A 15,613-nucleotide genomic window follows, 5' to 3' on the forward strand; every position below is an offset into this window, starting at 1 on the left:
GGACACCCAGATGCCCCTCCCCACTGAGTTCCATCTGTATTTTCCTCACGTTTAGCCAGCCTCATAAATGAACACTTTGAACCAGTTGGAAGTTCTTGGTTACAAGCAGCAGAAACTGACTCTGGTTACCTGAGCAGAAAAGGACTTGACTGGAAGGTCACAGTTGCTCACAGAGCCTATGTTTCTGGCTGGGAAGCCCAGCTCGAGTGGGAACCAGGAAGCTGGTTCTGGTCAAGATGCCACCCAGACAGCCTGCCTGGGAAGTTTAGTGTGCATTGTCCAGTGACCCAGCTGCTGGACCCTTGACTGCGCTATAGTTGTCCTGAAAACTCCCTTCCCTTTCCATCCGCCCCTCATCCTAGTGAGATAAGGACTGAACATGGTAAGTGGCTGAGTCACTGCAGTTCCACAGACCGCCCCACAACACACACACACAGATGCCTCCCCCCAGGGCCTCACAGCTTCCTGCAGGTTAGTCCAGAGCTGATTTACATTGGAAAAGTTTTTTTTAAAAACATTGCTCTTGAAATTCAGGACCAGGGACAGCAGTTGCCTTGTTGATCTTTCACATTTAACCACAAGGGAGACCTTGGTGGGTGGGGTGGGGTCTAACTGGAACTTTAGCTTCTGAGTAGGGGGTGGGCCACCTGCACCTGTCGTGTGATCCCCCACCTCCACCCCCACCCTAAATAAGCAGAATGTCCAGATACTCGGCTGCCAGGAAGTGCACATGTTCACCACAAGCTCTAATCCTCCCCCAGCAGCCCTAGCCTCCCCGCTCAGTCCTTCCCAGAGCGAGAGAGGAAAGGTCACCTGGTCATCATTCTTAGCTCTTTATCCAGCAAGAAAGACAGTTTGTGTGGGCAAAGCGGAAGAATGGGGCTGTACAGAACTGATTTAATCATTGACCTCAATTTATTGGGGAGGGAAAAAACACTATTGCTTCTTTCCAATCATATTAATAGGCTTCTGGCTCCGACAGCCATTCAAAGAATGTCCCGGTGATAAGTTTGTCCTGAAATTGTCTGAATTAGGGTTCTGCCATCACAGCTGAGTGGTGCCAGCTCACAGATGCTGTGTGCTGACCTAAGGGCAAAATCCCTCCTCAGGAACACCAGGCCCTCCAGGAAGCTGGGAACACCCTGTGGGTGGCCTCTTTCACACAAGCGGCCGAGTCTCCAGGTCCTCCAGTTTTATAACAAGTTTTAATTTTCAAACCTGAGATGACATGAGTTTTAAACTTTATGGATCCTTTCAAGTCTAACATGCTGACTTTTTTTTTTTTTTTGCATTTCCATCATAAATGTTTTGATTTAGCAGCATCAGATCACCTGCAGCATGCACAACCTTCCCACATCTTGCTGTTCCTTAGTGTGAAATGAACGATCACCTGTGTGTATGTTGGTGCAGGCGGGGAGGGCCATGACCAGGTGCGCTGGTACACTGCTGGGGAGACCACAAGGGTGTGAATCCCAGGGGCTATCTTTGGGGTACACGTTGGAGGCTGGCTGCTCCAACAAGCCTATTTGTGTCCATCCCCCACTCTTGTTTTGTCGTGTTCAGTTTTATTCATAACTCCTTTCACTCCCTGAGGTTATTTTTGTCCTTTCTTGCAAAATAAGTGTCTGTCTCCCCCCCTAGCCTGCACACTCCATGAGATCAGAGACCTCCTCAGACCTCATTGAGATCCCCTTCGTTATTAAAAGCAGCATCTGACACACAATAGGTGCTCAGCAAATATTGGTGGAAGGAAAGAATGAAGAGTCAGTGCCAGGTCCAGTGCCGGGTGCTGGGAAACATATCAGTATCTCTGTGGTGCGCTGGCAGCCCTTATCTTGAAGGCCTGAGACGAGATTGGGCTGTTTGAGGTGAGTTCCCACCTCCCTGAAGGTGGAACGTGGGCTGATTTAGTAGCTTCGCTTTCTTGGATCCCAGAGGAGCACACACTGTGGGCCCTGGGGGCTGCCAGCATGTCTTCCTAAATGCTCGTGTCCTGGCTTCAGAGTGAGCTGGGTCCTAATAACACCCCCGCCCACCAGGACTACTAAGACGCAGACCTCCCAAGACACAGGAGCGGCTTCAGGTGATGGCTATCCCCCCAGATGGCAAAGAACTGCTTGGTCGTTACACCCGCTTAGCTAGCCTGGCCCCCAGGGTCCGAGAATTGCTTTGGATTCTATTGCTCACATTTTTTGTAAGGCCTGTGGGGAGTGTGGTCTGGCCCCACCTCTCCAGCCTTGTTGCTACACTAAAACTGCCCATTTCCCCTTTTCTTTCCTTACCTTCCCTTGCCCACCTGGGCAAGTCTTGCTTATGGTTCTGTAATAATTCATTTCCATGGTCCCCCATCTGCAGGTCCAAAGTCCAAAAACCCTGACCGCTGACCCTTGGATTTTGCCTAAGGTCTTGCCCCTCCAGCCAAGACCACGAGGAACCCAGCTGTCCTTGAGCAAAATTGGGTTTATGGGCTTTTGCCACAAGGGAGAACACACACCATGAGTGTTCTGATCACCTTCTGTTGTTGGGGAGGGACCCTGCCCTCAGTAGTGCCACACCTGGCACTGCACAGGTGAGATCCACACGTATACTGGCAGTGGGAGAAAGAGGGCACTTGGGGTTGCTCTGGGGAGCAGAGTGAACCTGCAGGGGCTGTAGATGCAGGCTTTGTAGTAATGGGGGTGGGGTGGGTGCTCCCTGGTTCCTGCAGGAGGATGTGATGGGCTAGTCTGAATAATTTCACAGGCTGGCAGGGAACTGAAGACCCTCAGGCTGAGGACTGGGTGGAGTGCAGCTGGTCTGTCTGGTTGGGGAACTAGTGGTGGGGGGCCCTTCCTGCTTGGGGTGGGGAACACATCTGACAAGAGCAGGGGAACTCAAGGGGGCCTTTGAGACCCAAAGATGTCAAGGCAGCACTTTCATTTTCAGTCTAACAAGACAGTGGGGAACCCAGGGGCATCTCGCGAAAGGGTTAAAATAGTAGGACTTGTTCTAGAATCTGGGCCCTTGTTGGGTGACGGGAGCAGTGTCCTGGATTGGGTGCTGTCAGGAAGCAGGGGTAATTCTATGACCTGTTTACAATGTTGTGTCAATTTCTGGTGTACAGCACAATGCTTCAGTCATACATGAATATACATATATTCGTTTTCATATTCTTTTTCACTGTAAGCTACTACAAGATTTCTAATTTAATTCCCTGTGCTATACAGTATTAACTTGTTTGTCTATTTTATATATACCAGTCAGTATCTGCAAATCTTGAACTCCCAGTTTATCCCTTCCCACTCTGTTCCCCGCTGGTAACCATAAGTTTGTTTTCTATGTCTGTGAGTCTGTTTCTGTTTTATAAATAAGTTCCTTTTTTTTTTTTTTTAAGATTCCCCATATGAGTGATATCATATGGTATTTTTCTTTCTCTTTCTGGCTTACTTCACTTAGGATGACAATTGCCAGAGCCATCCATGTTGCTGCAAATGGCATTATTTTATTATTTTTTATTAACCAGTCTTATCTCGAAGGCAGGAGGAACGAAGTGAAGCTAACAGTCTAGCTGGTCGAGGAGCAGCGGTCACTTGCTCAGCCAGGACAGGGGCCATGTGGCTGTGTTTGTGGTTTGGACCACGTTCTGTTCTTGTCTCAGCTCAGGCATGATCACGACTGGTCTTGTTTGATCTGAGCCCATCATGGGGCAGAGAAGCCCTGTTGGTCCAGATTTTGTGAGGTTGAGTTCACAGGAGTGGACTAAGGCCCCTCTAACCAGGCCAGTTCCCCTGTCCAGGCTACTTTTTGCTCTTCCTCCACACTCCACCCTCTTCAAGCCGAGGGCGGAGGAGTCAGCCCGGAGGACGCTCATCTCGGTGTCCATAGCTTCCCCGTTGCCAGAGGGAGCGGGTCAGGAGGTTGTTCAGAAGATGCCATCATAGCTGGACCTTCTTTTGTGCAGGCGAGCTGTCTGATCCTCTTGTGGGGCAGTCACTGCCCTCAAGACTCTGGACAGCAGACATCAGCCACCGCAACACAGGCGGTTGTCAGAAACAGAAACAAAACTATCCTGCCGATGGCCCTCAGTTGCCAAACCCAGGCCGTGAAAACTGCCCCAGAGTCAGGCTGGTCTTTCTCTAGAGACCCCACTGTCTACCGGACCCGTGGTATCTGTGTAGTATTTACACAGGTGCTACTACAAGTGTCTGCTACAACACGAATTCCCTGTTGGTTAGACAAGAAGAAATTCTGCCCTTTCTGATCTGAAACTTCTTTTATGGGGCTTCCAGAGCAGGAACCTGGGGTTTCTTAACTCCAAGAACTCTGTCTTCTGTCCTAAGGTTGTAGAGGCTTCTAGGGAGAGAGCTGCTTCTCTGTCAAACTTTCCTGCATGCTTCTTGGAAAGGGTCATCGGTCTTACATAACCGAAGGGCTTGAATTAAAAGGTGGACCGTCAGTCTGTTGGAACAGTCCTCATCTGTTAACTGAGCAACTACTCTGCCTGCTCCAGGCTCTCGGAATCGCACCTGCTCAGCCACATTCTCTGGTGTCCTAGCAGCCAGAACCTCCTGAGCTCCAGCCGGGACAGAGGCCATTTCCTCCCTGACTGCCGAGACTTGCAGGCTCCCCAGGCCCCTGAGGACCTGTCTGTGCAGCTTGCAGGTCCATTGTAAGCCACCGCTTGTGCCCATGGATGTCCAGGACACCCAGGACTCCGACAAAACAATCTTCTCACTCACGTTCTCCGAGCTGGTCAACGTCGCCATCCCACAGGGCGGGGTGGTGAACTTCAAGGCCCTGCACCTCCTGCTCCAGGGCATCCTGGAGCACATCCACATGGCCGAGCTCAAGAAGGTCCTCTCGGGGGACGAGGACTTCCTCCAGACCTCGCAGGCCGTGTTCATGCCACGGGAAGGAGACGCCCAGTCCATCCTCAACCCCTTGAAGGGGCTCGGCAACATCTTCGACCACGTGGTGAGCCGCATGGACAACATAGAGAGCCAGCCTGCTCTGCTGCAGGAACTGCCCTCCACCTCCCAGCTGCTGGAGGCCAGCCAGGGCACTCGCCAGCCCGCCCGGGACCTGTGGCACCTGATAAAGCTCCGGAAGATGGTGGAGGGCAACGAGGAAGCCATGGCCAAGGTAGGCTGCCCGGCCTCCAGGAGCTTCCTGCCCCTGTGGCTCTCCTGCCAGGCCTTTCACTCTCACCTTGTACCCCTTATGATGGGCTTGTCCCTTCAGTGGGGCGGGGGTGCTGTTTGGCTTTGAATTAGGCAGAACCAAAGCTCCAAGCTTGCAGTCTCCATCCAGTTTTGAGCAAAGAAGCCAGACACAGAAGGCTGCATGTTGTGTGAAATGTTCAGAGTGCGCACACGCACAGAGACAGAAAGCAGATGGGTGTTTGCTGGGGGCTGGAGGGACAGGGAGTGGGGAGGGACCGCCGAGTGAGTGGTTACTGGGTTTCCTTTTGGGGTGATGACGAGGATGGAGACCATCCATCACACAGAGGAGTCATTTCAGGATGTGTTAACACTCTTTTATTTTAATTTTTCAGTTTTTTAAATTGAAGTATGGTTTATTTGCAATGTTGTGTTAGTTTCTGGTATACAGCATAGTGATTCAGTTATACATACATATATATTCTTTTTCATTACAGGTTATTACAAGCTATTGAATATAGTAGGACCTTGTTGTTTATCTATTTTTTATGTAGTGGTATGTATCTGCTAATCTCAGACTCCTAATTTATCCCTCCCTCTACCTTACCCTTTGGTAACCGTAAGTTTGTTTTCTATGTCTGTAAGTCTGTTTCTGTTTTGTAAATAAGATCATTTGTGTCCTTTTTTAGATTCTACATATAAGTGATCATATGCTATTTGTTTTTCTCTGATTTACTTCACTTAGTATGATCATCTCTAGGTCCATTAATATTGCTGCAAATGGCATTATTTCATTCTTTTTATTGTGTGTGTGTGTGTGTGTGTACACGTATGTACCACAACTTCTTTATCTGATTATCTGATGATGGACATGTAGGTTGTTTCCATGTCTTGGCTATTGTAAAGAGTGCTGCTGTGAACATTGGGGTGCATGTATCTTTTCAAATTAGAGTTCTTTCTAGATATATATCCAGGAGTGGGATTGCTGGATCGTATAATAACTCTATCTTTAGTTTTTTAAGGGAATCTCCATACTGTTTTCCATAGTGGCTGCACCAAATTACACTCCTACCAGCAGTGTAGGTTTTTTTCCGAGCCCTCTCTAGCATTTACTGTTTGTGGGCTTTATATATATATTAGGGGGAAGGAGGTAATTAGGTTTATTTATTTATTTTTTTAATGGAGGTAGTTGGGATTGAACCTAGGACCTTGTGCATGCTAAGCACACACTCTACTACTGAGCTATACCCTCCTCCTGTCTGTGGACTTAATGATGGCCATTCTAACTGGTGTGAGGTGATTCCTCACTGTAGTTTTGATTTGCATTTCTCTGATAATTAGTGATATTGAGCATCTTTTCATGTGCCTATTGGCCATTTGTATGTCTTCATTGGAGAAATGTCTGTTTAGGTCATCTGCCCATCTTTTGATTGGGTTGTTTTATTGTTGTTGAGTTATATGAGCTGTTTGTGTATACCACTCTTCTTTTTAAAATCGAGGTGAAAGTCACATACCATAAAATTAACCAAGTTAATGTGAACAACTGGGTGGCATTTGGTCATTGCTCATGTGCAAACACCACCCCTATCTCATTCTAACCATTTCCATGGCTCCGAAAGGAAACCCTGGGCTCCTCATCCCTGGCCATTCCTCCCCTCTTCCATCTCTGGCAACACTAATCTGCTTTCTGGTTCTAAAGATTTACCAGTTCTGGACATTTCATATGAATGGAATCATGCAGTACATGTTCTTTGTGTGTCTGGCTTCTGTCCCTGAGCATCACGTTTTCAAGGTTCCCCTGCATGGTAGCAGGTGTCTGTGCTTCATTCCCCTTCATGGCTGAATTGTATGGACAGACCACGTTGGGTGCAGCCATTCACCAGCTGATGGGCATTTGGGCTGAGACTCTTTTTAAACAAAGGCAATGTGTTATTTGAAGGACGCCGGAGTTTCTCATGGGCACCAAGGAAGAAGTGAGAGGACAGGCCTCACAGGGTGGGAAGGTTCGTAGATCTCCTGCGCTCTCGAAAACAGCCCTTAACCTATTTCAGCATCCACTCACCAATCTCCGGGTCTTTTGGTTATCATTTTAGGATAAGAGAACGGGAGGGCACACCTAGGGTCAGGTGTCCACTCCCAGCCAGGCAGTCAGTGTCAGGCCTAAGACCTAGAGCTCCTGCGGGCCAGCTCCCACTGCCTGAACTGGCAGGTACCCCAAAAGGTGTCAATAACCAGGGGCCACCGGGCTTCACTGCTGACCTGGGGGCTGAAAAAGATGGGAACCCTGGTGCAGATGTTTATAGAGGTGACAGAAAAACAGACAATGCAAGCTCCCTTCCTAGAAACTGGAAATGCTGAGCCATGAGAAGCACAGGCCAGAGTCCGCCAGCGGATGCTCCTGGGTCCCACACCCCCATCTCCTCACTATCCCCCTCACCATGGCTCCTCCACTTGGCCCTTTCCCCAGGGAAATGATCCTGAGAACAAGTGCTTGCTGTGTGCCAGCTAAGCTGGATGCTACATCTGTTTGCTTCTTTAATCTTCATAGCAACTCTGTGATGCAGGTGCTGTCATTACCCCCAAGTTTACAGATGAGGAAACTGAGGCACGGAGAGGTTAAGTAACCCACTTGGAGTCATAGTGTTAGAAGAAAGGGGGCCAGTGCCAACCTGGGCCAAGTGGGTGGGTTGAAGGTGTAGGGATGTGGGTGCTGAGATGCTCTGCCACTTACCCCTGGAAGTGGGGGGATGGCCACGGCTTCCTCCTCCCAGGATTGTTTCAACAATTAAAACTAAACAAGATAAAGCTTGGGAACTGCTTAGACAGAGCGGGATGTCCAGTCTGTCCAGGGTGGGCTGATGTGGGTAAGAGGCAAAGCTACATGGTGTGAACCTTAAATCATCGTGCTCAGTGGGAGCAGCCAGCACAGAGGACCACACAGTGCTTGATTCTGTTCATACACAATACCCAGAAGAGGCAGGTCTGTAGGGACAGAAAGCAGTGGCTGCCAGGGGCCGGGGGACTGAGGGCTGGTGGGCGTGGACTTTCTTTTGGGGTGATGAAAACGTTCTGGAACCAGATAGTGGTGACGGCTGCACAACCTTTCGAATGCACCAAATGCCACTGGATTGCTCACTTTAGTATCATGATATGTATTTTACCACACACACAACAAGCAGAGATTGGCAGAATCCATTAAAAGAAAAAAAATCCTCTAACTATATGCTGTCCCCAAGAGACACACGTTGATGCAAAGACAAACAGGTTGGAAGTAAAAGGATAGCAAAAGATACTCCGCACAAGCAGGAGCCAGAAGACAGCTGCAGTGACTGTACTAATACCAGATAGAAAGGACTTTAAGACAAGAATTGTCACTAGAGGCACAGAAGGCTGCGTGGGTGACTGACGGTCTCAGAGCTGGAGAGGCAGACACAGGGTCCGAGGGGCCAGCCCCTCCAAAGCAGCCTGCCCCCAGCCTGCCTTGATGGGTGAAGGCTTCTAGAATGCACAAGAACCCGGAGTGACCCAACCAGCTCATAATGTGGGCTGGTAGGCAGGTTCGGACCGATCGTGCCGCCCTCAGAGGACTGTTTGTGCATCTAGGAATGTTGCTGCTGTTAGAGAATGTCACCAAGTCCCAGCCTGGCTGAGGTTGCCAGGGTTACCACGGTGACCCATTGTAGGGGTTGCCATGGCAGCTGGTTCTAGGATGGTGCAAGCTGCTTAGCTAAGAGTCTGCACACACACACCCCCATCCCCGCCTGCGTCAGCCAGGCTGGCAGACCAAATGCCACCCTTTTTGGGGAAAGGCAAGCCCACTGGCCCCAGCACCCACCCCAGACAGGGGGATTGGTGTCTGAGAAACCAGCACAAGCAGCCAGGGGGCTTCTGGAGAGGTTTGGGAGGACTCACAGTTGTGGCCCGAGGGCTGGTGCCCTTGATCAGTACATCACTGGATTTAGGGGTTCAGGCAGGGCAGTGAGTCCTCATTAAGCAGGCTTAGTGCAGGGTTTCTCTCCCTGGGCACAACTGACATGTGGGCCGGAGCGTTCTTTGTGGTGGAGACCGTCCTGGGCACTGCGGGATGTGGAGCAGCATCCTTGGCCTCTACCCACTAGGTGCCCAGAGTGCCCTGTAGTCATGACAACCAGAAATGTCTTCAGACATTGCCACATGTCCACTGGGGGCCAAACCACCCCCCTGGGAACTGCTGAGTTAGAAGAGCTGGGCTCCCTGCTTGCTGTGCATGGTTCCCGTGACCCCAGGTTCCGCTCCCCACGGCCTGCCCATGCCAGGGAGCTCTTCCAGAATTGCAGGTTCCCAGGCTCTGCCCACATCTCCCAGGCAGCCCTGAATGTGAGTTTTGAAAAGCTGCACTTGGAAGCCTGGGGCTGTCTCCTTGAGGCCTCTTTACCTCGTCTGTGATGATGACCCAAGGAGAAAATGAGGGGCCATGTCCACTGTTTGTTATTAAGATTGTCCTGGCTACTGACCCTGTTTCCATCAATAAACTCGTGGGTCCTATTAGGGGATTATAACAACTCGTTGCTGCTTTTTTTGAAATTTCAAAACTCCCTCCCGATTTCACTCCCCCAACCAAAAATCGCCTGCTGTGTATCCCACAATTAAAAGGATTTTAAATGTAAATTGGCTTTGGAGAATTTCAGAACAGAGCTTAAGGGCAGGGAAGACACTGTGGGGTTTTGGAGAATCGAGTGGAAGTCACTGCAGTAATAGCAGTGAACTTCCTGCACTGGCAACACCCTCTCCTGGGGCTGGGAAGAGCTTCTGCCTTCCTCATTCCCTGGGAAGGAAGTGGCATTAGCATTCCCGTTGCCCAGAGCTCTGGCGCCGAGATCCTGTAGACCAGTCTCTTGGGTTGTTCAAGGGGGTGTTTGCCTTAGACCCCCTTATCAGCCCCTGAAGGCTCCTGTGAGCGCTTGGCCCCCAGGCCTATATTCTTGAAGCCCTCTTCAGAAAGAGAGAGAGAAAGAGAGTCTGGACATTCTCCTTCCAGGAAGGGCAGTTTTCTAGAACTCGCTTCACTGAACTCGGCTCCATCCCAGCCCTGATTGTGGCCTGAGAGGCCAAGTTGGGCCCTTCCTGGGGTCTGGAGTCAGGGCATGGCCCCCGTTTATGAGAAGCAGGCTGAGTCTGGGTGAGAAACCTTCGACTGCATTTCATAGCAGAGCAGCATCCCCTGAGAAAAGAATCCTCCTCCCCTCGTGTGCAGCCCTTACCCGTGGAGCAGCCCTCAGGAAGCCTGGCCATCTCTTCAGGGCTTGCCCTGTACTTACCCGTGGTGGCGGTGGACTCCTGCTTGGGTAATTTGGTCCCCTTGTTACATCCAGAGAGACACGGGGAGAGGGAAGCATCTGTGCGCGGGGTGGGGGGTCGGGACCTCACAGATTTCTCTGAAAAGAATTTTTTCCATCTACAGCAGATAAGGATTTGTAAAATCTGTCTCTTAATACCGTTATCACTCCCGGCAAAATTAACAACTCCCGAATACCATCCAATAGACAGTGTTGAAATGTCTCCCCATTGTGTCTAAAGCAAAAATGCTATTTTTAAAAACCTTGTTGAGTTATATTCCATGTACTAATAATTTCATCCATTTAAAGTGTACAATATTATGTTATATGTCAATTATACCCCAATGAAAAAGGTATACAGTGCAGTGATTTTAGCATATACACAGTTACATAGTTATCACTGTCAATTTTAGGACATTTTCAACAGCTCAGAGAGAACCCCATTAACCATTAGCTGTCATTCTTCATTCCTGCACCTCCTTGAGCCCCATAATGTTTTCATGTTTATCTGTAGCATGTACCTGAATTTTTTTTTGCCAAATAACCTATCATATGAGTAGGCCAGTTTTTGTTTATCAGTTGATAGATATTTGGGTTGTTTTCACTTTTTGGCTATTAGGAATAATGCCACTATGTTCTGTTTTGTTTTGTTTTTGGGAGGAGGTAATTAGATTTATTTACATACATCTGTTTCTAATGGACGTACTGGGGGTTGAACTGAGGACCTCATGCACGCTAAGCACTTAATCTACCGCTAAGCTATTCCCTCCCACCACAGGAATAATGCCACTATAAACATTGCTATACAAATTTTTCTGTGAACATATGCTTTTATTTCTACCTACCTAGAGACAGAATCTCTGGATCACATGGTAGCTGTGTTTCAAGCTTAGGGAACTGCCAGCCTGTTTTCCAAAAAGGCTGTACCATTTTACATTCCTGCCAGCAGTGTGTGAGGATTCCAATTTCTCCTCATCCTCACCAACACTTCTTATTTCTGTCTTAAAAAAGTTTTTTTTAATTTATTCATTTTTGAGGGAGGAGGTAATTAGGTTTATTTAATTTTTTTTTTAAATGGAGGTACTGGGGTTTGAACCGAGGACCTCGTGCATGCTAAGCACACACCCTACCACTGAGCTACACCCTCCCCCCATTTTCTGTCTTTTTGATGCTAGCCATCCTAGTGTATTTCATTGTGGTTCTGATTTGCATTTTCCTGGTGTCTAATGATGTGCATCTCTTCATGTGCTTATTGGCCATTAGTATCTCATCTTTGGAGAAATGTCTGTTCAGATCTTTGCCCATTTTTAATTGGATTATTTGTCTGTATGTTGCTGAACTCAGTTTGCTAATATTTTGCTGAGGATTTTTGCATCCATGTTTTAGTTTTCCTGTGATGTCTTTGTCTGATTTTTGTATCGGAATAATACTGGTTTCGTAGAATATGTTTGGAACTCTTATGTTGTTTGGAAAAGTTTGTGAAGAATTGGTATTAATTCTCCTTTCAGTGTTTAATAGAAGTCAGTGGCGAAGCCATCTGGGCCTGAGCCTTTTTTTGTGCTTAGTTTAAAAAAAAAATTGCTACTTCAATCATTTTATTTGTTTTTGGTCTATTCAGATTATCTACTTCTTCTTGAGTTAGTTTTGGTAGTTTATGACTTTCTAGGAATTTGTCCATTTCATCCAGCTTATCTAATTTGTTGGCATACAATTGTTCATAGTATTCCTTTATCATTCTTTTTATTTCTGTAGGGTCAATAGCAACGTTCCCTCTTTCATTTCTCATTCTAGTAATTTGAGTCTTCTCTCTTTTTCTTGGTCAGTCTAGCAAAGGGTTTGCTAATTTTATTGATCTTTTCCAAGAACCAGCTTTCATTTTACTGATCTCGTCTATTATTTTTCTATTCTCTATTTCATTAGTTTCCACTCTAATCTTTATTGTTTCACTTTTTCTACCTGCTTTAGGTTTAGTTTGCACTGCTTTTTCCAATGTCTTAAGGTGGAAGTTTAGGTTATTGATTTGCCATCTTTCTTCTTTGTTAATATAGTCACTCCAGCTAAAATTTCTCTCTAAATGCTGCTTTAGCTGCATCCCATAAGTTTTGGTGTGTTTGTGTTTTCATTTTAATTCATCTCAGTGTTTCTAATTTCCTTTGTCATGTCTTCTTTGACCCACTAATTATTTAGGAAAGTGTTATTTAATTTCCACATATTTGTGAAATTCCAAAAGTTTCTTCTGTTATTGATTTCTAATTTAATTCCACTGTGCTTAGAGTACACACTTTGTGTGACTCCAGTCCTTTTTAAATTTACTGAATCTTATTTTATGGCTTAACATATGGTCTGTTCTGCAGAATGTTCTATGTGGGAAGAATGTGTATTTTGCCACTGTTGAGTGAAGTGTTCTATTATGTCTGGTTGGCTTACAGTGATGTTCAAATCTCTTCAAATTTCCCTGCTGATCTTCTGTCTAGTTGTTTTATCCATTATTGAAAATGGGATATTGAAGTTTTCAACAATTTCTCCTTTCAGTTCTGTCAATTTTTGATTTCATATATTTTCATTGTTAAGTTCATGTATGTTTATTATATCTTCCTGATGGATTGACCCTCTTATTATAAATATTCCTCTGTATCTTAGTAACAATTTTTATCTTAAATTCTATTTTGCCTGATATTAGTATAGCTGCTCTGATTCTCTTTCAGTTACTGCTTGCATGGTATTTCTTTTTCTGTCCTTTTGTTTCAACATATTTGTGTCTTTGAATCTAAAATGTGTCTCTTATAGACAGCATGAGATTGGGTCATGTTTTCTTATCCATTCTGCCAATCTCTACCTTTTATGAAAATTTAATTTAATCCATTTACATTTAATGTAATTACTGAGAAGAAGGATTTCTGCCATTTTACTCTTTGTTATTTTTTTTACCTGAATGCCTAAGTATGCACCAGGCCCCTTATATACATTATCATATTTTCTTTCATACCCATTTTATGACCGAGGAGTCTAAAATCTAGGAAGATGCAGTAGCAGCCCCAGTCATTGGTGGTGCTAAGCTATGAGACCAGCATTGCACCCATCAGCTCTTGCCTGAAGTTTCCTCCCTGCTCCTCTAGCTTCACCCTTTACCCTCCCAGGGCCAATCTATACATGAAGCCAGAGGACCCTTTAAAAATGTAAATCCAATCATAACTCCCTTGCTGATCCTCCAGCGTTTCCCACCATGCTTCATGATGAGTGACTCCTGCTTACTGAACACATTCAAACACAGGGTTGCCTCCTTCCCACCTAGGCCACCTGAGAGCTCAGAGCACAGTTGGCTTTAGTGTCACTTTCTGTCCTCTGAGTATGTTCCAGCCTAGGCCTTGGAAGAACCGTGAGGACTTCTTGGACCATGGCATCACCAGAGAGCTTCTGCACTTTACTTGCCTTTTTCCCCCACCTACACCCAACTTCACATTTTCCCCTTCTCTCCTCTTCTCCAGGCCATGAAGACCCTGCAAGATTTGCTCACTGACATTTACTCTCTCAAGGCCACCACTGAAACCCTCAGGAAGGATGTGGCCATGCTGAAGGACATGTTTGACAAGGTAGACCTTCCCTGCCATCCTTCATACTGGCTATGCTGCTTGGACCTCTGGTGGTTGGGGTGACAGGATAAATCCAGAAAGCCTGTTCTTAGTCAAGAACAACTATGGGGGCAAGGGAAGGGGACTGACATGGCCCAGCTACTTGGCCCTTCCCACTGAACTCTCTGCAGCTTCTACCATGATCTTCACCCCACTGTGTTAAGACATCATTTGTTAAGTGCCAGAAGCCTAGTTCATCTTGGCTTAGGCAAAATAAAAGAATTTATTGTCTCATTTACTAAAAAGTTCAGGGATGCCTTCAGATACAGCCAGATCCAGGTTCTCATACCACATCAACATCTCTCCCTCAGTGATGCTTTCCTCTGGGTTGGCTTCATTCTCAGGCACATACTCCCCAAGTCTTGGAAACTCCAGGCTTGTAGTCCACCAACTTAGCAGAAAGAGGACATGTCTTCCAGAAACCAAAAACTCTGTTTACATTGAGAAGTGGAGTAAGCCTAGCGTGGGCATACATTCTAGCTCCCTCTATAGTCACAGGACATCAACCCAGACATGTTCTAACTCCTTACCATGATGTGGAAGGACGTGGAATCCCTGACGTGTGAGGTCACAGCTGGCAAATCAGAGCTGGGCTCAGAAGCCAGGCCTCCACACACCCATGCTGGTGTTGTGGCTGAGGTTTTACAACTTGCCCCCAAATAACATGATTTAATGTATCATCCCTAATGCACAAGTCAGTGTACATATTTAACTGTGAGAACTATGAGAACTTCAGTCTCGTCTGGGTAGCTTCCATTTGAGCAAAAAGGACACTGTCAGGAAACTCTCATGAAACACTAAAAAAGACCGTTGGCCAAATCTTTTTGGGAAACCATGCCTTCCCAGTCCACCTCTTGGAGATTCTTAATGTACTTTGGCCCATTAAAGGCTCTGAGAAGTCCTGCAAGACAGAAACCTGTTGAATGCTTTTTAAGCCTAACATTTCCCAAAATTATTTGCCCAGAGAACCCTTTCCCACTCACTTGGAAACACTTGTTTTGGAACCTTCTTTCTTCTCCATCTCTTAGTCACCTAGAGCTAAGGCCTTTGTGTTTGAGCTGTGGGAGACGCAGGGCTGGGACCAGAACCTTTACCCCTGATCACAGGCTTAATTCATTTGACAGATGCATCTGGAAAAAATGGATATTTTCTCTGAAGATTTGAAAGGGCAGGACCGGAAGATGAGTGCATTACAGCAGGAAGTGGTGAGGGCCCGGGATCCATGCTCTCACCTGAGTCCCCCACTCTCCAGGCCTAGGGGTACTGGGGGTGGAGGGTGGGGTAAGGAGGAGAACACAGTCTGGAAGGGCCCATTTATTTGCAAGTGTGCAGGGCAGCATGGAGAAGGGAGCCACCAAGGGCACAGACCCTCTGGGTTCACAACCCTTTTTCCCACCCTCCTTCCCCACCCGCTAGGCTTCTCTCCAGAACAAGGTAATCACTATCCCCCAAACTGAAGACATAGTACTCTGGAGCAGCCTCCACGAGGCCATGTTCACCCAGGTAAGTGAAGGAGTGGGAGGAGGGGCAG

The 15,613-nt window shown here is 47.1% G+C and overlaps 1 protein-coding gene across 1 annotated transcript in view; it reads left to right on the forward strand.

The window, feature by feature from the left end:
• The first annotated feature begins 4,668 nt into the window (after nt 1-4,668).
• C18H16orf96 (chromosome 18 C16orf96 homolog) overlaps nt 4,669-15,613 on the forward strand; it is a 35,006-nt gene continuing 24,061 nt past the window's right edge. Inside the window, exons 1-4 of the mRNA XM_032461059.1 lie at nt 4,669-5,121; nt 13,939-14,043; nt 15,207-15,287; nt 15,499-15,585. Of these exons, the coding sequence (XP_032316950.1) occupies nt 4,669-5,121; nt 13,939-14,043; nt 15,207-15,287; nt 15,499-15,585 (726 nt within the window). The remainder of the gene's footprint in view (nt 5,122-13,938; nt 14,044-15,206; nt 15,288-15,498; nt 15,586-15,613) is intronic.

The sequence above is a fragment of the Camelus ferus genome, chromosome 18 (assembly GCF_009834535.1).
Source record: "Camelus ferus isolate YT-003-E chromosome 18, BCGSAC_Cfer_1.0, whole genome shotgun sequence".
Classification (NCBI taxonomy): domain Eukaryota; kingdom Metazoa; phylum Chordata; class Mammalia; order Artiodactyla; family Camelidae; genus Camelus; species Camelus ferus.